The sequence below is a fragment of the Pezoporus occidentalis genome, unplaced genomic scaffold (genome assembly GCF_034315485.1).
Source record: "Pezoporus occidentalis ecotype Australia unplaced genomic scaffold, CSIRO_AGI_Poc_V1 ctg45, whole genome shotgun sequence".
In the NCBI taxonomy this organism is placed as follows: domain Eukaryota; kingdom Metazoa; phylum Chordata; class Aves; order Psittaciformes; family Psittacidae; genus Pezoporus; species Pezoporus occidentalis.
Genome location: NW_026915780.1, coordinates 5,298,806 through 5,319,856, shown reverse-complemented (window position 1 = coordinate 5,319,856; position 21,051 = coordinate 5,298,806). Strand labels below are relative to the sequence as shown.

General features: G+C 39.7%; 1 protein-coding gene across 7 annotated transcripts in view; it reads right to left on the bottom strand.

Moving 5' to 3' along the window:
- Positions 1-21,051, bottom strand: part of ATE1 (arginyltransferase 1) — an 84,231-nt gene that overhangs the window by 49,364 nt on the left and 13,816 nt on the right. For all 7 annotated transcript variants that reach the window (XM_062635296.1, XM_062635297.1, XM_062635291.1 and 4 more), the window contains 3 exons: positions 12,953-12,985; positions 5,839-6,020; positions 1,542-1,641 (listed from right to left, as the gene is read on the bottom strand). In XM_062635296.1, coding sequence (XP_062491280.1) covers positions 1,542-1,641; positions 5,839-6,020; positions 12,953-12,985 — 315 coding nt within the window. The remainder of the gene's footprint in view (positions 1-1,541; positions 1,642-5,838; positions 6,021-12,952; positions 12,986-21,051) is intronic.

Below are 21,051 nucleotides of genomic sequence, written 5' to 3'. Positions count from 1 at the left end.
CAGTGTCTCCACAGGAACAAAGAATCCCAAACTTTTAAGTATTTCCAAAGAGTAGAACAAATAATCAGAGCTGGTTCAAGTTGGTGATATGATAGCCTTTAAGATGATTTAGATGAAAGGGGCAGTGTTTTCCAACTCACCCACTATCCTTCTCTTAAAACTTAATATCCTCTTTCTTTGGCCAGCAGATTGAGATGATAAACTCAAGCTGGCAAAGAGGGGTGTGGGGGGGAAGGACAGACAAACATCTAGTAAAAGGAGAGGTAGGGGGTTGTTATTTTCTGAAGACTCAACCATCATGGTTACCTGTACTGCAGGCCACAATAAAGCTGGAATGCTGTGTCACAATCATCACTTCAATGAACCTCACAATTTTGGGGCTATTTGAAAACTAGCTGAAAGCACTGCAGACTTTTAGCCTAATGAGGGGGGAAAAAGGAAATGAAAACACTGCACCTCTTACTCTACGTTTCATGCATCTTTCCATATTATTAACAGGAATTTTGGTTATGTGCAAGTGTTCAAATATTTATCAATGGTCAGTACTCTGAAAAATAGAATCCCAGCCTCATTTGGGTTGGAAAAGACCTTAAAGCTCACCCAGCTCCAACCCCTGCCACAGGCAGGGACACCTTCCACTAGAGCAGCTTGCTCCAAGCCCCTGTGTCCGACCTGGCCTTGAACACTGCCAGGGATGGGGCAGCCACAGCTTCTCTGGGCACTCTGTGCCAGCGCCTCAGCACCCTCACAGGGAAGAGCTTCTCCTTAAGAGCTCATCTCAATCTAACCTCTTTCAGTATAAACACACTCCTCCTTGTCCTGTCACTAAGTGCCCTTTTAAAAATTGTATCATAATAGTCACAAAGCAACGATATATTTACAAAGAAAAGATACATTCATAATGGTCACAAAAAAAACAGAGGAAAGAGACACCTTTAGGTGTTTCAGGTCTAAACAAAGCTGAAGCTCACAGGACCTACAAAGGAGGTTTGGTGATAGATCGGTTATTCTAAATGTCCTGCAGATTCTCCCGACCCTTTCCCCCCAAAATCTGCTTTCCTGGCTCAGAACTGCTGCTAGCCCAGCTTGTCACTGGCTTCATCAGCAGAGCAAGTCCCCTTTCTCCAATAAAAAAACAAACAGGGAAAGCCCAAGTACAGCCAAGACCAGGAAAACGTTATCACTCCCCATAGGCACCAAGCAGCACTGCCACAGGTATGTAAACCTAAAACTAGAGAATATACTGTAAACATGAGACAGCCAGGTAATCAAATGACAAACTATCATCTGACAGCCTTGAAAACCTCTCCATGTGAACTGCTTTTAAGCCAACATGTAATAAATACCACATGCAGCTAAATTTTGACAAAGAGAAAAAAAAATGGAAGCCAAGTTAAATAGTGACCAATGCTCAAATTTAACCATAGAAAGTTGACATTAAAATCCAAACTGACAATTAGAAAACATTATACTTACTATGAACACTGTCAAAAGCTCTGACTAACAGTACACTAAGGAAAGAAGTTAAGATCACACGTTACCTTGTATCTCATTTTGGGGCATGAATGTATGTAGAAACCCATATAATAAAAGCAGAGATCAGGAGCTTTCTCATGGAGTTGCCTTGTAAAAGCGATTTCTCTGTGAAAGGAAAAAAAAGACTAATTACTTTTGAATACAATCCTTACACTCCTTTTACCTCTTCATATTGAAATACTTCACAGCAGCCTGGCTCATGACCTATTTAAAGGACTAGATTTCTATGAAAGAAAGAGTGAAGAGGAGCAACTCAGACCCAATGCTGAAGAAGTTAATACATTGAAAATTGATGCATAAAACACAACTGAACACATCACTAAAATGCAAAAGACTATGTCAGGCTTAAAAATACTTTCAGTTTTGTGTTTTGTCCTGTCAATTTAGTCACTCTTATTTGACTTTTAAGCCAGTAAGAGCCTCCATTTAACAGGTTTCTTGTTAATGTTCATATGCACTGGAATCCTACAGGAACTGGCCCAGCAGTTGCACACAGACTGGCTAACATAGCTCAGGCAAACACCAGTGTATATTTAAAAAACAAGTTTCAAGGATCAGCTTCTTGTTTGTTCAACTACTTGCATCCTAGCAATTTACATGTAAAAACATCCATCTTTATGCAACAAAAGGTATTTTTTACCCACCCCATGTCTGATTGTGTGATTTTCCCATTTATTCTGAAACAGAAGTGTCAATTTATTCCAAAATAAGTTTGCTTCGATTTTACTGGCACAAGGAAAGCAGCATTATCACAAAGATTCAGCCAGTGCTCCCAGTATAATGATAATTTCTACAGCATCTGCAACTTTGCAGTTCACTTTTGTAACAGATTTGCTAAAACATAAATGTTGGTGCTTACTTTCAATGTCGAAGGGATAAGAAAGTATGAGCATGTGCATATACGGAGCATACACTAATACTTCAGGGGTTTATCCCTTAATATTTAGTTAGTAGGATGATTAAAGGTACTGAAAACCTAACATTTCAGTTGCATTTAGTTTGCTGAGACCATCATGAGTTCATTCTAACTCTGTATCTATATAAATTTCTTCAAGAAGTGGAGAATGTCTGGAAATAAGTTACTCCGTATCTGCAAATCCAGGTAAAAAGAACAGGTTCCAGAAACTGGATTTATGTACTACCAAAATGTGCAAACATGCACTTCATCCAGATAATCTTTAAGACATGGCATGAAGTTAAACAAGCTTACTGCCTCATGCAGATTATCCTGGACCTAATTAAATACCTTTCTGCAATTCAAAAAGCTGGAACACTAAAAGGGAAAATTATCTTTGCACTTCAAAAGCCTCCTAACACTCTTTCCCATTGGACTATAAAGTATCTGATCTAATAAAACGAAAAGACTCAAATTGAACAGAAGAGAAAGCAAACCATAATGTAACGAGGCAAAAATTGGGCTGCAGCAACAAGTCTCACCATAGGCAACAAAGCTTTAGGCCAGCGAATTAGTGCACGATACCAAAGCTTAGAACTACTGCCAATGTCTTTGCATGGGCTACAGCCCTCAGTGATATTCTCTAGGTAAGGACTCTTAACCCAAGTTCTTGCACTATCTTTCATTTATCTATTCAGCCAACCCCACTCCAGGCAAAGGTGAATAGGAGAGTGCTAAAACATTCTTCTGTTTCTGCTTTTCAGAAGCATATGCTATGATCCAATGCAAGAGCATCCTCTAACTCCATTTTACATCCATATATATAAGGATGCCAGAGAGGGACTCTTCATCAGGGACTGTAGCAATAGGACAGGGGGCAATGGACTTAAACTGAAACATGGGAAGTTCAGGTTAGATGTAAGGAAGAAGTTCTTTACTGTAAGGGTGGTTGAGGCACTGGAAGGGCTGCCCAGGGAAGTTGTGAATGCCCCATCCCTGGCAGTGTTCAAGGCCAGGTTGGACACAGGGGCTTGGAGCAACCTGCTCTAGTGGAAGGTGTCCCTGCCCATGGTAGGGGGTTGGAACCAGATGAGCTTTAAGCTCCTTCCCACTAAAACCATTCTAGGATTCTATGATTCTATTTTTCACCAGGAGCAGTGATGAGGTGTCACTGTATGGTGTAACACACGTCTACTTGTGTTCTTTCTGCCTAAATCTTTCCTATGGAAAGGAGACTACAGACTTTCAATTACTCTTTTTCTAAAGCTTTAGGTTATGGTACACATCTAAAGAATTATGATGGCTGTTAGCGCTTGGCAAGAGTTATCAGCTAGGGAGGAAGTTGTATTCATTTCATCAATACAAAATTCAGACAGTATTTCAGTGCTACATAACCCAACTGCAAAAGTAGTTCAAGTATTTGTCCTCCTGCTAACTAGAGGTGATGAGTATTACGCTTGTCTACGACTCATGATTTCAGGTAGCAAGGGGAAGGTTTAACTTCTTCATGCAAAGAAGAATAAGAATCACTCAATATTTCTTGAAGACTGTTTTTCCTTTGGTAAGTCTGCTACTTCACAAGTAGCTTCTTCGCCCCTCATTCTTTACTTACATGCCTACATAGTTCAAAATGATCCACAAATCCCATCCTTTCTACGACTCAGCAGCAAAAACTCTCAGAGTAGCATGAAGTGGAAGTGACAGCGCTGCAATGCAGTTTAACCTCCTCAGAGTAAAATTGGCAACAGCTTTGAAGGTATCAGATTCCTCTGCAACTTCCTAAATCCTCCCTAACTCTCCAGGCTTTTTTCCCCTTTTTGAAAGGGGAACAAGACTGGCTCCCCCTAAGACTGCTGGGAACTCATTTTTATTGCCTTAAATGCTGCAGAATTTATAAGCTGCTTTTTCTCTAGTTGAGCCATTCACGCATGTTGCGCCCACAAAGTTCTCAATTTATTATGTAGAAAATTCAAAATCATTTCAAGAATTCATAAGCAGGGATTATGTCAGTCTATTATTACATAAAGTAATATGATATGTACAAATACTAAAAGCTAACTCTCTTACAAGGACTTGACTTTTTATGTTATATGCTCTTCTTGCATGGAAAAATTAATAATCAGTGTAATTTCAAATATCACAGCATCCCAGACTGGTTTGTGTTGGAAGGGACCTCAAAGCTCACCCAGCTCCAACCCCTGCCACGGGCAGGGACACCTTCCACTAGAGCAGCTTGCTCCAAGCCCCTGTGTCCAACCTGCCCTTGAACACTGCCAGGGATGGGGCAGCCACAGCTTCTCTGGGCACCCTGTGCCAGCGCCTCAGCACCCTCACAGGGAAGAGCTTCTTCCTAAGAGCTCAGCTCAGTCTCCCCTCTGGCAGGTTAAAGCCATTCCCCTTGGCCTGTCCCTACAGGCCCTTGTCCAAAGCCCCTCTCCAGCTTTCTTACAGGCAGTAATAGCTAGCTTATGTAAATAAAAAATCCTAACAGATCTACTAAAACACTTCTAAAAATCTAGACCATTGACAGAAAAACCCAATTCTAACTCAGAGGAGTTCCAACATTTTATGTATATTTGTTAATTTTGATTAATCTTCTAAAATCACCAGTGCCACTGAATGCCTCAGGAAAGTGATAATTCAGACTTTTACACACAGACCACTGGAGATGCACAAATATTTCCACTCTTTAGGGTTATTTTTTTTCCTTTGTAATAACAATGAAATCGTAAAATTGCTCATGGAAGAAGAATAGGAACTTGAGGTTTAGCAGACAAGTTTTACTCACAGTGAAAAGCATTACCCACAACCCCTACTGTTTTGCATGACTAGACTGATAGTTAATTTAAGGCTTTAACATTCATAAGATTACTCTGTCCCATCAGGCTTTCTGAAGACAAAGATAATGAGATTAACATACCTGAAAGTACTACTGCTAGTACAACAGGAGACTACTAATTCAGAAGACAACAGGTTTTAGGTACTCTCTTATTTATGATCACTATGTGCATAAAACTATAAAAGTGATTCATTTCATTTGGTGACTAGGCTAAGCAAAAGGTCAAAGGAAAAATTATTTCTATTCAAACAAAACAGGGGCTTTTCCTGCTGAGACCAAGCAATACTAAATTATTTGCAAGGGCAGTAAGAACTGGGTATTTTGTTTCTGAGTGTTTTGTTAGTCTGTAAAAGTATTTAGCTAACTAGAAAGATCCATCCCTGCCCAAGGATGGCAATTACAAGCGTATTTGGAACACAACCAACCACAGAGAATTCATAAGAAATAAGTAAATATAAATAAACCACAAATACTTTACCATTACCAGTGCTTAGACTGGAAATAAAAGCTCAAGTTGAGGAACAAGTATCAATTCTTACTATTATAGATAACAAAAAAGTCCTCTTACCGTAATGCAGAGTAGACTCCCAAAGATAAGAAAGAGTAGTCTGGATCATAGTACAGGTAGACAGAGGACACGCAGTAGGGCAGGATATCAATGACACCAACAGCAATTATCTTCCCATCCAGCCAATACTGCTGGTGGAAAGAGCCATAGCCACATTCTGGTCCATTTGGTGCATTCTCTGCCTGAGCAAAAAGAATGAAGAGGGATGTGATTGTCTGACTGGCAGACTCCCAGTATAAAAACTGATTTGAGAAAGAGTGTTAACACAGAAATAAATATTGTAAGAAATTACTCCTTCTGTCTGTGTTTAAAAAAGGGAAAATAGGACTTTGAGAAGCAGGTAAAACAACAGTAGTTCACATTTGTGACCTTTGCTGTATTTATGATGGGCAAACTCTACATATCATGGAATCCCAGACTCATTTGTGTCAGAAGGAAACTTAAAGCTCATCCAGTTCCAACCTCTTGCCATGGCCAGGGACACCTTCCACTAGAGCAGGTTGTTCCAAGACCCTGTGTCCAACCTGGCCTTGAACACTGCCAGGGATGGGACAGCCACAGCTTCTCTGGGCAGCAATCCTCCCAGCCAGGAATCTGCAAATAGCCCCTGCCATCCACCACTTACAGTAGTGGCATGATAAAACAATGCAATTCATCAAGTTATTAACACGTTATTACACACAAATTCTGCAGATACTCTTTGACCTCCTTACTCTCCTACAAGAGACAAAGCCCTAAGGCAGAAAGGTGAAATACAGACATTTCACTGCGCTGGCTGTTCCCAAGGCAGGCTCTGGCTTCCTGGCTCCTCTGACACTTTGTCACAGCAAGGACCTCAGTGTTTCTCTCCCCCATGTCCTCAAGTACTGGAAAAATCAGTTTGTCAGAGAGGCCACTAAAGTTGCTTGAGAAAAGCATTTATAAAGAGAACTGATCAGCTTACTCTGAGCTGTACTCTTCCTGACCAACAAAACACCTTTTATCCAAGCACCTGGAATTGTGTTGCAAGCAAATCTGTGGAACTTCTTTGTCAGCCCACATCAGAGCATCTTCTACAAACCCCCTAAGGAACTCGCTATTGTTGTGCGCTGTGGGTTTGGATGTGCACTGAAGTATGTCTCCAGACTGGGTAAAGCACCTAGAGCCAAAACCTGATGCTTCAAATTAAGAAGAAAACGATCTTCTAATTTAAACTGTATTACACAACCAACTTTGGCATGCCATTTTCTCCCACGTCAAGTTTACTTTAATCCCAAATTCCACTGCGTTCAACTTAATTATCCATCTAGTCATGTTTTTCACTGCATTGCCAGATCTTCAGAAAGCCGCTTCTCACTCCATAAATCTGACAATATTGCCTACTATTACCAACTGTTTTGCATTACAACAACAGAAGGTGGGTTTAATCAAGTATTTTGATACAGTAGCGCAGACTGAAGAGATGATGGGCAGTGGAAGTTATTCTAATTGGTACCACATGTGTCAAAAGGAATCAATCACGTGAACAAAAATCAGTTCAACTGACTTCCCCAACAAAGAAGTCCCAAAATAAAGACCATACAATAAAGGGTTTGCATTTTTATACAGTTACAGAGCAGAAAACTAGATGTGGAACTACCGATACTGGAAAAATGAAACAATCAAATGTTTGAGAGCTCAGTCTGCAGTGTATGCAACTGGGTTTCTTCTCATTCAGGCAAAGCCTACTTATTCAACAGTTATGGTTTCATACAGTATCCATAACTTTTCAGTAGAGCCAAATGAAATCCTGTGGTCAGAAGCAAAACTTTAAAGCTGGGACACAGTCAAGTAAGAGATTGTCTCCAAGTTCTCCTCTCAGCCATTAGGGTGACAGAAAAAGTGAATCATCTCCTGCAAGCCCAGGGGAAATGTGATTGATAATATAACACACACTTGGTTAAGTAAGTTTCAGTTAAACCACGTTTTCTTTCTTTGTCAAGAACTCTTCACACAGGGTTTAATGAATGTTAAAAAAGACAGCCTAAGCCGACATGGGAAAAGGTTTTCACTCAGAGCAAAGTCTTCTGAAGTTAAATAAATGCTGTGTCTGTGTGCAACCCCAAACCTCCAAATGGCATTGGATGGGTTTGGTCACTTCTGCAAACTGAAGTGCTAGCATCAGTCAAGAACTTCTAGCAAAGCATAAACTGCAGTTATTTCCCTAATGCAATTACAGTGAAAGGTCATGAACACAAAGGGCTTATGTTCTGTGACAAACAGCATAAGCACAGCACTGATTTCAGGTTAAACATTCAGGGTTCTCCACTACATTAGGAAACAAGACTTCAAAAACAGCAACATTTTCTTCCTCCTTCAAAAGTTTTTACCCTTTGCAATGCTTGTGTTTTGCTTGCTCAATTTTTCAGTGAATACTTGGCTCTTTTAACTTGATTTCTCAGGCACCATAGAGACAATTTGACATGAAACATGTCTGGAATAAGAAACATCTTCCCGAAGCAGGTTATGGTTATACCACTTCACACTACTGATATGACCACATTCGTAAAAGGTGGTATAAGATACACCAGGGACATCAGGTGAGCAAGCCCCACCAATAATGGCTTACCTTATCTACCCAAAATTATATATTAGCCCTGGAATCAATCCAGAGGGACCGATTTACTTGAAATTAACAATTTCTACTCAAACTTCAATACAATGAATTATTATAATCTGATTACAGTGTAAGCTTTAGAATTAAATTATAGATTCCTAGACTGGCTTGCATCGGAAGGGAGCTTAAAGCTCATCCAGTTCCAACCCCTTTCCACTAAAGCAGGTTGCTCCAAGCCCCTGTGTCCAACCTGGCCTTGAACACTGCCAGGGATGGGGCAGCCACAGCTTCTCTGGACAGCCTGTGCCAGTGCATCACCAGCCTCACTATAAAGAACTTCTTCCCAAGACCACATCTTAAATCCAGTACAAAACTTGAAACAAGTCATTTTCTCTCCAATGATTAGACTATAATGCAGAGAAAACGACAATATATTCCATCCCATCTTAATCCTATCCATCTTCATATTTTGCCAGCTAAAGATTCCATGGACACATTTGATTGCTCATATTTTACAACGCATTATTAAAACCTAAATACTTAATAGCAACTGGTACTACATACTGCCTCAATTAGCCCACCCCAGGCAGTAACTGCTTATAATTAAATTTCAGTGATGATGACAGTGCTCAATTTTCTCCAAAGCACATTGGTCTTTGCTTTTAAGGGATGTTGTATTAATTCATTATTATTATTATTATTATGGAAATTACACTTGTTAGCGCACATGCCAGACCAGTGTGAACTGCAGAAGGCACTGTACCCTTACCCAGAATGGGTCTTGACCATACTAACTGCATGATTATTTTTCTCTCTAAAGTTTCATGAGACTCCCTATCTTGACCTTTTCCATTTTATCCTCTGCTGTGGATAGAGGGAGGAGGAAGCCGTGAAATCCATGCTATCCCTTACACAGAGAAAAGAAAAAAAGCCAGGAAACCCTGGACTTCTACACTCCAGTGGAAATTATTTGTTGAATAAGTAAACTGATTCATTCCAGCAGTTCCTTTCCCAAAGGTACACACACACAACCTGCCATATGGCTGATCTCTATCTCTTGGTTAGCAACATATTTCCTTTTCAGTACTATGTCCTCCTTTCATTAGGGATTAGTGGAGATGCTGTGAAAGCAGCCTACAAATACTGTGTCAGCACAGAGGTAGCACTGCATGTTTTCATTAAAATAAGCCAGCACTGCACCCTCACAGATGAAAAAGAAGCCAAAAGCACTCTGGGCTGCACTAGCTCATCAAGTGAGGTGAGCTCTCCTCTCTGCTCAGCACTGATGCGTCTTCCCCATGCAATTAAAATACAGACTTACAATGGCAAGTCCATAAGGGCAATAAAGATGATTAAGGGGCTCGAGCATCTGCTGTATACAATGAGTTTAAGAAAGCTGCAACTCCTCAGCCTCAAGGACAGGTGACATGGGGAGGTTTTATCAACATCTGGAAATACCTGATGGGAGGGAATGAAGATAAAGGAGCCAGATTCTTCTCAGTAGTTACCACTGACAGGACAAGAGGCAATGCTTGCAAATTACAACACATTCAATCTGAACAGAAGGAAACAGGGTTTATCCAAGAAGGTGGTCAAGCGATGGCACAGGCTGGCCAGAGAGCCTGTGGAGCCTCCATCCTTGATGATATTCAAAACCCATGGTCCTCAACAACCTGCTCTAGCTAAACCTGCTCGTGTTGGACTAACTGGATCTAGAGAGGTTCATTCCAACCTGAAAAATTCTGTATCAAAACAAAGTTAATCAACTCACTGCATCAAAATGTAAGACACTGTCTACAGAGCTAACTTACGCACCTTACTGGAAAAGTAGAGTATGTGAGCTATACTGTCAGCTATTTAATCAGGACAGTTATAGCAAGCTGAAAATGATAAAAAGATTAGTGAAGCTGTGAAGGTACAAGGCACTTCAGTGGCAAGAGACTTTTGAGTATCACCCAACAGACATCATGGTGGGATGAAGAAAACAGCAGTTTCCCAAGATCTCCAAATGAAATGAGTTTTGATTTTAGTCCTGAGTAGTGCCTTGAACTGACTAAAATATGACATTCTACAGAAGATGACCCTGGGAATTAAGATTTGCAACAGTAACATTTGTTATTAGATCCCCTTATAATTAACACATACCAATACAGCAAATAATGCAGAGCAGAAGCTGACGTGCTTTTCAAAGGACAAAGATCTAGTTTCACAAGCATCTCTCAGTTCCTTCGAATTCAAAAGCATCTCAACATGGATTATAGGCAATAAAGTGAGAACAAATAATCATTTACATAATGGAAATCGCGTGGAGTGACAGGACAAGGTGAAATAGCTTTAACCTGACAGAGGGGAGATTGAGATGAGCTCTTAGGCAGAAGCTCTTCCCTGTGAGGGTGCTGAGATGCTGGCACAGGGTGCTCAGAGAAGCTGTGGCTGCCCCATCCCTGGCAGTGTTCAAGGCCAGGGTGGACACAGGGGCTTGGAGCAAGCTGCTCTAGTGGAAGGTGTCCCTGCCTGTGGCAGGGGTTGGAGCTGGGTGAGCTTCACGGTCCCTTCCAACCCAAACCAGTCTGTGATGCTATGAAAGCAGCTCACTTTCCATCGCGCTGAATCCATTATTTTCCCCACACTGGTAGGTGAATCACTGAGCAATGTTGCAGCAAACTGAGCTGGTGATTTAAAAGTATTCAAGATGAAAGAACAAGAGCCGAGTGTAAACAACTATAAGAAAAATCCGTAATACTGAATGATTAAAAAGGCAGAGGAAATATCAAATGTTCATAAACCCACAGAATATAAATGCATGGGGGAAACACTGCCAGACATACATCCAAAGCAACATGTATAAATTAGCAATTCACTCCAAAAGATACTTTTGAGAGCAGTTTTATGAAATCATCTATTTCATAAATGGGTGTAGCATCAGTCAAGATGGAAAAAGACAAAACAGCAATTACAGAAGGATTTTAAAACAAAATAAAACGATCATTCAACTGTGGAATGTTACGACAAATCTGAGCACTGAGACTCATTCCAACTGCTGCATCATAATGACATGGAACAACCTGGGAAGGACAATGGCAGATATAACTACGGGCCCAAACACTCTCTTAATCAAGCAGCAAAAACTAGGAATCACCCCAGGCAGTCCGTATTTTCCCTGTGCCCTTCTGCCATAACACCCTCACGTTGGCAACAACAGGGAATGAGGCCACACTGGTTTTTGGCTAAGACTCCTTCATCTCTTAGACATTGTGGCTTTACCCCTCCAAACAAGGTAGTATTTGCCTATGTGAAGTGGTGAAATGGCAAGTGTTTAAATGTAGCCTCTAAGAAAGGATGAATAAAACCTACCCAAACAGTTCCCTCTACATTACCCTGTTTACTGCTACAAAATTGCCTCCGTTTCTGCTACTACACACCATATCTTTAAGTTACTCATTTTCTGTGCCAGAGCCCATAGCCAAAATAAACTGAAGAGAATATTAAAATGAGGAAGTAAAAAAAGCCAGGAAGAGTTTGGGTGTTTGTGTTATTTGCAGCTAATAACAACATTGACAGCGCAAACAATGACAAATTGAACGAACTGAAAGTAAAATCTAAACCTTCCCTTATTTTTCTTCAAAAGAGTAAACAGACTACACACTTACTACCTTTGCTTGTGGCAACTGCTTCAGAATCAAGAATTCCAAGAATCCCCTGGCCTCTGATATACAACCCCTTTTATTTAACTTCATCTAATTGAAGACATGTGTAGTGGTGCCACACAAAATTGAATTCAAGCTTGGAAATGTCAATAAAAAGTGTCTGTAAGTAACAATACTGGTATAAACCTGGCAGGGAAGCGAGCATCAACATCTATGTAGCCATACGGAATGAAGAATATAATGGCAGTCTGCTGCCTGAGTTGACGAGGTGATAAAAGCCCTTTTCCTATAAAGTCTAATGAGCTCTATTACTCTTCAGCTTTCAGGAATGTAAAGGCCAGTGGACTCGGCAGAGAAAAGCAACAAACTTTCCACACATGGATTCAGTCAAGCTGCGACAGATCACATTACTGGCGTAATTACTATAACCTGACAATTTCATTACAGTCACACAGTGCTTAACTCTTTAAGACTAACAAGAAAGACAGTGCTAGAAATCCATAGCAGTTTGCTTGTTTGAAATGAAGCAACAGCATCTCCCCTAAACTTTTAACTCAGACTGCAGTCAAATTCAAGTTTAGGAAGTTATTTAGTAATATATTTTTTTCTTTCATAGAAATAAACCAAGAACAGAAAAGACAGCACTTTCTGCTCCTAGCTCTTAACGGAGTGATGTGAAATTCAGTGGTAGCTTATTATCCAGCTGATTATCCAGCAGAAGAGTTCTGAGACTCCTTTGACAACACAATGCGACCTTCCTCACCAGTTAGTGATGATATAAGCATTGTGCTACCCATCTATACCACCTACATCATAATGGTTTGCTGTCCCCAGGGAGTGGAAAGGAAAGAACACATTCATTTCAAAACCTGCATCTAAAATGGATACATACCTCCAGAGGAGAATCACAGAGGAATCGTGTGAACTGCATCGAGGTAGATTCATCAGAAATAGGTGCCCAGAAAGACAGTCCAAATATGCAAAAGCAGAAAAGGAAGAAAAACATTAGCAACACACCAGGATACAGTAACAGTCAAACACACTCTTTCAAAACCATCTATTTGAAGAATGCCATCAGTTTTTAAGAGGTAAAATAAAATTTAAGTCCCATATTCTATTTTGTTAAGTACAAATAGATACAATAATCAACTATCCAAGGTACTTTTAAAACGTGAGGTGAATTATCACCTTATAATACAGGTCTGTTTCTGGTGTCTTCATTTTAAATTACCCATTACCCTTCTCTCCCTGCCTGCAATATAGAGCCTTTTCCCACCATCCCCTTGGTACCTGCCCCATCACTAAAGCAAGAGGACTAGGGCCTTCATCTCTTTTACATTTATTAAGTCTATTTACATCCAGAATCATAAGCAAGCCCATTTTAAGTCTAAAGAGGAAGAAGAAGAAAAGGAAACAAAAGAAAGAAAAATCAACTTCCTGAAAGTGCAAGTATTTTCAAACCTACATTCTTTACTGAATACAAAGTGATGTGCTGCTGATAATCAACCCAAAAAGCAAAGGTTTAATGAGCTGGATCTTGTTCAAGATCCTAACAGTAATAAAACATAATAGGTATTTATTTACCATCATTTACTTATTTGATACAAATACTTCCTTATTGGTGGATTCCACATTAAAAGTTGTAAACTTCTGGTATGTGTTTAACCCCAAAACATCCCTTTGTTAAAAAGCTAATGTGTGTTACACAGATCAACCCTCCCTCCTCTAAGGGCTAGATTTAATATACCAGCATTATGCTAACTGCAAAGTAACAGCAAATAGGAACTTTTAATTCAAAGTTTGATAAACAGAACATGACACCTATAAAAACATGACTGTTGTCAAGAACTCTATGAACTTCTTCAATTAATTCAAGAAGATTATTCCATTTAAAGAGGAATACCAAAAATGGGGAGATTACTCGCCAGTCATCCTGGTTTTTCCAGAGAAGGGGAGGAGAGGAAGGAAAGCAACAGTAAGTGCAAACAAAGCAAGCTGCTGACTTAGAACAGAGTTTCATACACAGCCTAAGTAACTAAAACTTCCCCTTTTCTTCAGAAGGTGCTATAAAACAGCTCTCAGCAATAAAACCACAGCCTCTGGTAGATTATATATATTGATCTGCAAAGATTAACTGGACCATACTCATTGTAGCTCGAAGTGAACACAACCTGAACCTCCTCTAAGACTGTGTCTCTAAGGAAGTGCATCTGTTGATGCTAAAATAATCAAGGCTTTGTAGAAGTCTTACTTACAGAATCACAGAATAGTTAAAAGTTGGAAAGGACCTTAAGATCTTCTACTTCAGATTTCTCCCCCCTCAAACATGTAGCAGTAGCTGAGCTATAGATGAACGGTAAACCTTTGAACACAGACTTTATGAAAGAAAACTTCATTTCTATAAAGGTGAAAGCAGGAGATTGTGCATTTCCTATAATGAACCACTTCAGACCTAGTCACCATGCCTCTAAGTTACTCAGTTTAGAAAACTGAATGCTGTATCTTAATTCAAGTCTAGGGGGGTTTTGATGTGGTGGAGACAGAGAGAGAACAAGAGGGGGAATAAAGACAACACTTAAAGAGAAATAAAAAGTAATTCAGAATTTGAATTGTTCCATTCCATTAAATAAAGAACAGAGTTACAAATTCCTACACTGTGGCTGCATCAGTCCTTACAGAGAGCGAGTTTAGAACGTGCAGGCTTCAGAAATAATAAACCATGTGTTACTAATTTTCATGTCAGAAGACCCCCAATAGTTCTTAATCTGTAACTTTAGCTTTATAGTGCGAGTTAAAGCCTCTGGGTGAGAAAACGGAGCCAACGGCACTGTTCAAATAGTTTATCAGTTCTCCAGGCCCTCCTGAACAATCCCTTGGCTTTGAGGGCAAAGGGGGACTCCAAGTGTAGCTAAAGCATGACTTCTGCTTGCTGGGGAGTATATACTGTTACAGCTACCTATACTGCTGGCTAGAAAACAACTTAACTGCGCTTGAATTTGTATGACAATCTGATGGGGAAAAAAACACCATTGCAAGTCTTGTTGCTTTTACCTGTTGAAACTTGCTAACGTTCTCAGGTTAGACAATCTCCTTAAGTCATAGAAAGCTTCAAAAGACTCAATCTTCTCTAGAAATCTATTCAGAAACAATTACCAAAATCCCAACAATCTTTTGTTCTGTGTTTGTTGTTGGGGTTTTTCTGTTAAGGGAGAATTTAATTGACATAAAGCTGGAGAATTTAATGAGTTTAGACCAGTTGACCTCTGCCCTTGCCTTCTCAACACTTATTCCCCCTTTTGAATCACAGATTCACTGACTGGTTTGTGCTGGAAGGGACCTTAAAGCTCCTCCAGTTCCAATCCCCTTCCATAGGCAGGGACACCTTCCACTAGACCAAACTCATAGCCCTTTCTTCCTAAGCCAGGGACCTATGGAATCTATACATGTATTTAAACTGAAGTAAACATAAGACTCAGTTTCTAAATTAACAAACTCATTTAATACTGCAAGCTTATTGTGAACACAATTCAGAAAGGATTCAATAAACCATGAGAGAAACACAGTCAAAAGGTGGTGCTGCATGTAAAATAACTCAATCTGTTACACAAGCACAATCAGAATTCCTTTCACAAAGCCATGCTTTTCCAATTTTAATTTTCAACTGAATTACATAAACTTTAGTCTTTCAAAAACTGTACAATGTATATGAAACATTTTTACTTTGGTGCAAACTAACTGCAACTGCCAGAAAGAACTAACAGAACAACAGGAAATAAGCTTAAATAGAATTAATAAAACTAAGGGATGAATGCATCACTGAGAAGTAAATCAAGGCAGGAGGGGCAGGAAAAATAAAAGGAAGATTTGGTTCAACCCAAAAGTACTTGCTCAAGTAAAAGCACATGCACAGCTTTAAAAAGCTGTAATTAAACTAGGGTGTTAACACCTCCTGCCTTTTGAAAGTGGAGGAAGACGTTCAGGTGCTTTGGATGCTAAACTGGAACAGTTTCACCTGGTAGCTCAGGAACTTTCTAAAGGCAAGAGTTACTGATGTCACACATCATAGCCTGCTCAGGAAAAAAACAGCTTTGAACTGTCATAGAACCCCAGACTGGTTTGGGTTGAAGGGACCTTAAAGCTCATCCAGTTCCAACCCCCTGCCATGGGCAGGGACCCCTTCCACTAGAGCAGCTTGCTCCAAGCCCCTGTGTCCAACCTGCCCTTGAACACTGCCAGGGATGGGGCAGCCACAGCTTCTCTGGGCACCCTGCACCAGCATCTCACCACTCTCACAGGGAAGAACTTCTGTCTAAGGTCTAGAGATAGATAAGACTTATTCTGGAACTGGCTCTATTCAGCATTTTCAACAGTGACTTACAACAATACAGGAATGCTAACAAAATACAGTTTCAGAGATATCTACAGACCTGAAGGTGAAGAAAGAGGCTTTAAAACATAGCACATAAGGAAAGAGACAACTTAAAGTTCAAATGGATGTCTCAAATGTAGTTTTCAGTACAAGAATTGGACTAAGGAAATAGAAATAACTGGTGATGGGACAGAACGTACATTTCAGAACTACGATTTCAATTCCCTCATGGAGTGACCAAAGTCCCTGGGGCTTTGTCTGCTCAGAAGAAAATTATCTACAAAATAATGGGAATTTGTTAGTTCCAGTGTAAAGACTTTTTAATTTCATATGGCTATATAGAAAACTGAGCGTCAAAACCAGGAGAAACAACACAAACTGATGCAGTAAGAATCTGAATTGAAATGATATGACTGTGAACAAGCCACTTAATTGCTTGGATGAGCAAGTTCTTTGGGTTTTTAGGCATTTCAAGCCTAAAATCCAAGAACCTGCAGCACTACAGTTCACAAGGGTCTTGCAAGTAAATGGGAGGAATCAGGTTGATAAAGGAATACTTTAAATCAGCGTTATCAGGGATCTGCAACGTGAGCTCACTGCAGCAGCGACCACAAAGAGCCAATTGTCAGCTTATTGCTGCCATCACCCAAAATGATAAAAGAACTAATTCAAGAGCATTATAAAAGTATATGGCTGCCAAGGCAAGTGACAGCAGGTTAAAAATAACCTCGAACCTAAGGAGTTCTTAAGCATTCTCTCACTAGAATGCTACAAAACAAAGAGGAAAATAGCTTAGAGAGACCTAAAAGTGTGCAACCGGCTGCTGCTTCCAGCTTTCAAATGGATCCAAATGTGCTCCTTGGCATGTCCCACACTACTCACTCAGTTCTCTATAGTAGTTCAAGTGGATTTCTGGGAGGCAAATCCAAAAAACATTGGGAATGTAAAAACAAACCCCACTACACCTATTTCAGTAATTCTTTGCACCTTCTCAAACAGTGTCTCTTTTGTGTGTTGTGAAACTCTTTCCTTCCAAGACAAATATTTAGTTAAGCACAAAGCAAAGAGTGTCCAGTCAGCTTTGCAGAGGGAAGGGAGACACATTCTATTTTCCTTCAAGTTTGTCATTATAAAACACTCATGAAATGTGAAATAAAACGTTTGCTTCACGAGGTCTAAACAGCAATAAACTGTTCAACTCTTGCTCTTTCTGGAACTACTGTAGAATTTTTATGATCTTTTATGGAAATGTTTTCTAACTTGTGTGACTGCTACATAACTTGTTTCAGTTACACTTGAGCCATGTTTCTTAAAGACAAAGACTACTGTAAAAAGCCTCAAAATCACAGTAATGGGCAAGGTGTTATCACATTGCTGCCCCCAGAGCAACCATTAAGTTCACCAGGAAAGAGGCAGGAAGAAAAAAATGCTTCATTTCAAATTTTTACAGGACAATGTTATGTGTAAAACTCCATTTGGTATGACAGGCACTAGGTTGTGGGGTTTCTTTTTTAGCTCAATAACTGAATATAGCTAAAGAACTAACCTAGCTGAGAGCTTTTAGATCACAAAAGAATAGAATGGTTTGGGGTGGAAGTTCACTTAAAGCCCATCCAGTCCCAACCCCATGCCACAGGCAGGGACACCTTCCACTAGAGCAGCTTGTTCCAAGCCCCATCCAACCTGGCCTTGAACACTGCCAGGGATGGAGCAGCCACAGTTTCTCGGGGCACCCTGTGCCAGCGCCTCAGCACCCTCATATTAAAGATTTTTTTCCTAATATTGAATGTAAATCCTCTCTCATCAGTTTAAAAGCATTATAGTAACTCAGAATATAAACTTATTTGACAGATACCAGATATCATTCTACCTCATCAAACTCTCAACTCACCAAGGAGAATGGTACTCAGCATTGCGATGACGCTTCCATAGCAAAGACAAGTTTCATCACCACAGGGGTAGCAGCAACTTTGGGACTTACTTAGAAAAAGTTTATTTCACTGTGGAATTGCTACCTTTCTTTTTATTAGAACAAACAGAAATCCCTGCCTTTATCAGGAACTGGCATTGCATCACTGAAATCCATTGCAGGACTCTCCCCAGCAAAATGTCAAACTGAACTCTTTTTAATGAGCAATCACTATCATTAGTGCTACCACAACATCCATGAGAGATGCAGAAGAAGAAGAGCAGGAAGAAGCAAGGAGGAAGAGCCAAAATTCAGGAAAAGCCACTGTCAAAGGACACTGAAACACCACTTGTCACTGATCTCAAAGTGGCACTTGAGAGCACCCAGTAGTCCAAAGTCACCTTTAGTGTCAAATATTCCATGGATTCCCTGTCCTGGAAATCATCTATTTCCTTTTCTCCCATAAAAATCTTGATGAAAGATGTATATAGATTACATGGGTGCAGAAGAGGGTTTGCTTTCACACTCAAACTTCGTGGTTCACACACCTTTTGTTAATGCTGTGAACTGGTTTATAACTTTCCACATTAGTTCTATTTTTATATAATCACCAATATTCTAAATCTATTCCTAAAATTGCCTCTTAATATAATGACAATATTAAACTAGTCTAGCAGCTAATATAGGTTGACAGCATATTGTAATGCCAACAGTCCAATATAAGAATATATTCCAAAAAGAAGTTCATATGTGCCCATAACAATTTTTGGTGAATTCTCAATTTAAATGTAGACAGGTTTCTGAACATGAAGTGTTCAGCCAGATATAGAATACTTTTCCTAAGCTAGAAACTTTTCAGACGCAAAAGCATGCAGGGCTCTCCCCAAAAAGGAGATACACAGATTGGTTTGCACCGATTAAAAGCTATATTTGATTTTCAGATGCAGAACAAATTCCTGGGTGTTTGCCACTTTAAGGCCCAACACAGACTTGTGACTCCCCTGATAAAAAGCACTGTGTATAGGACAGGATTTTATTCTATCTTTACTTAAAAATCTACTTGGCTCCATAATGTCTGTATGATACAGTAAAGTCTAAAAAAGAGAAAGAAGAAAAAGTCTGAGGTCTTTCAAACAGCATTTTCCACCCTTCACCTCAATAACTTGGATCAGTTTTACCCTCTTTGGTACCTTCTGTTCTTAAAGCGATTCAGATAATTCTCCTCCCACACAGTATGAAAAGGAAAAAAGGCTCCTAAACTACCTCAAAATACATTTTGTGTAAAGTATTTTTCAGTTTACTTCCTGCAGTGATCAAATACAAAATGCTTTGATTGAAGTGACAGAGCTTTAGTGACCAAAAGATCTTCTTAACCAGACAGTCACATGAACACACAACAGAATTTGCTAGTGCTAAAGAGGGACCTAAATCAAAACTTATCAGCATCAGACTGAGCTTGTACATTTATTAGATGCTTCAGAGAAGGTCGTGTGTCTCCCCTGGAATATTACACTAAGCCTGCACAAACTGTCTTTATCTTCTCTCTGGAAAGTAGGGAACTACCTTCGGTAAGTAACAAGGGAAAAGAGGAGGATAAAAATCCATTAAACTATTAGAAGTAAATAAAATCAGTCTCCTTCCTATTCAACAGTAATTCGCGCTATAGACTTCACACCTTAACACAGCAGAAACCTCAATTGTCCTTAATACATCTTTGTAAGTTTTCCTCCCTGTTCCGTGGGTGATTAAACCCAAGTCTACACCAAACCACACACTCTAACCCAAACAGAGCTTAGCTAAACTGGGAGCTAGCTAGTGTTCAGAACTGAACTGCAAGCAGCCATCATGATTCTGCCCTTGATTCACCACAATGTAATGACTGTATTCAAAAATAAATCCATAATTCTAAACAAAGAATGAGTATATGAAGTTCTTATCAGCCACTCTGCAGCAACCAGATACTCAGAGCAAAAGCATGGGGGCGTATATGCTGTATCTGAGCATTAGAGCTGAAAAACATCCATCATAGCAGACAAATCAAGTCCCTAAATCAGTCTGGTACAAATCTAGTAAATAGCTCAATCTTTGTTGGCATGTTTTCAATTTTTACATTATTATAATTAATCCAAATTATATCAGCAATTATAAAAAGAGCACAGACTACTTCTTACAGTTACAAGTCCTATTATTTCACAAAACAAAGGGAAATAAATGTTATGGCTTTCCACAGTAGCATTACAGAGAGCTCACAAAAAAGCTCTCCTTACACTCTTCTGAACTAAAGCCAAAACTGATTACGGGGTTTTCTTATTCTACCTGGAAAGCAGCCACAGTTTGCTGGGCATCACTTCTGCTCACAAGGTATTGCTCACAAGAACACTAAAGTCTGAGTAGATAGTTGAGCAATACTGAAGTTGGACTTCTGTGGTAAACAGAAATGACAGATCTGAGGTAGCAACTTTATTAATTCCACTGATGAAAATGTTGTGCCACCTGCCAGAGAAATAGGGAATTGCTGCTTCTTTAGAACCCTACAAGTGCTCCTATTAGTATTACTGAATTAGGATTAGCATCCTGTAAGCACCATTTCAAAAACAGGCTTTATTCATAGGCAATCTCTTCTCACTGAATCTCAGACAAGCAGCTGGTGGGAATGTTTTTGCAGTGTTTCTACTGCCAAGGTGAGTTCTAATTGGGAAGTGGGCTTTGCTTA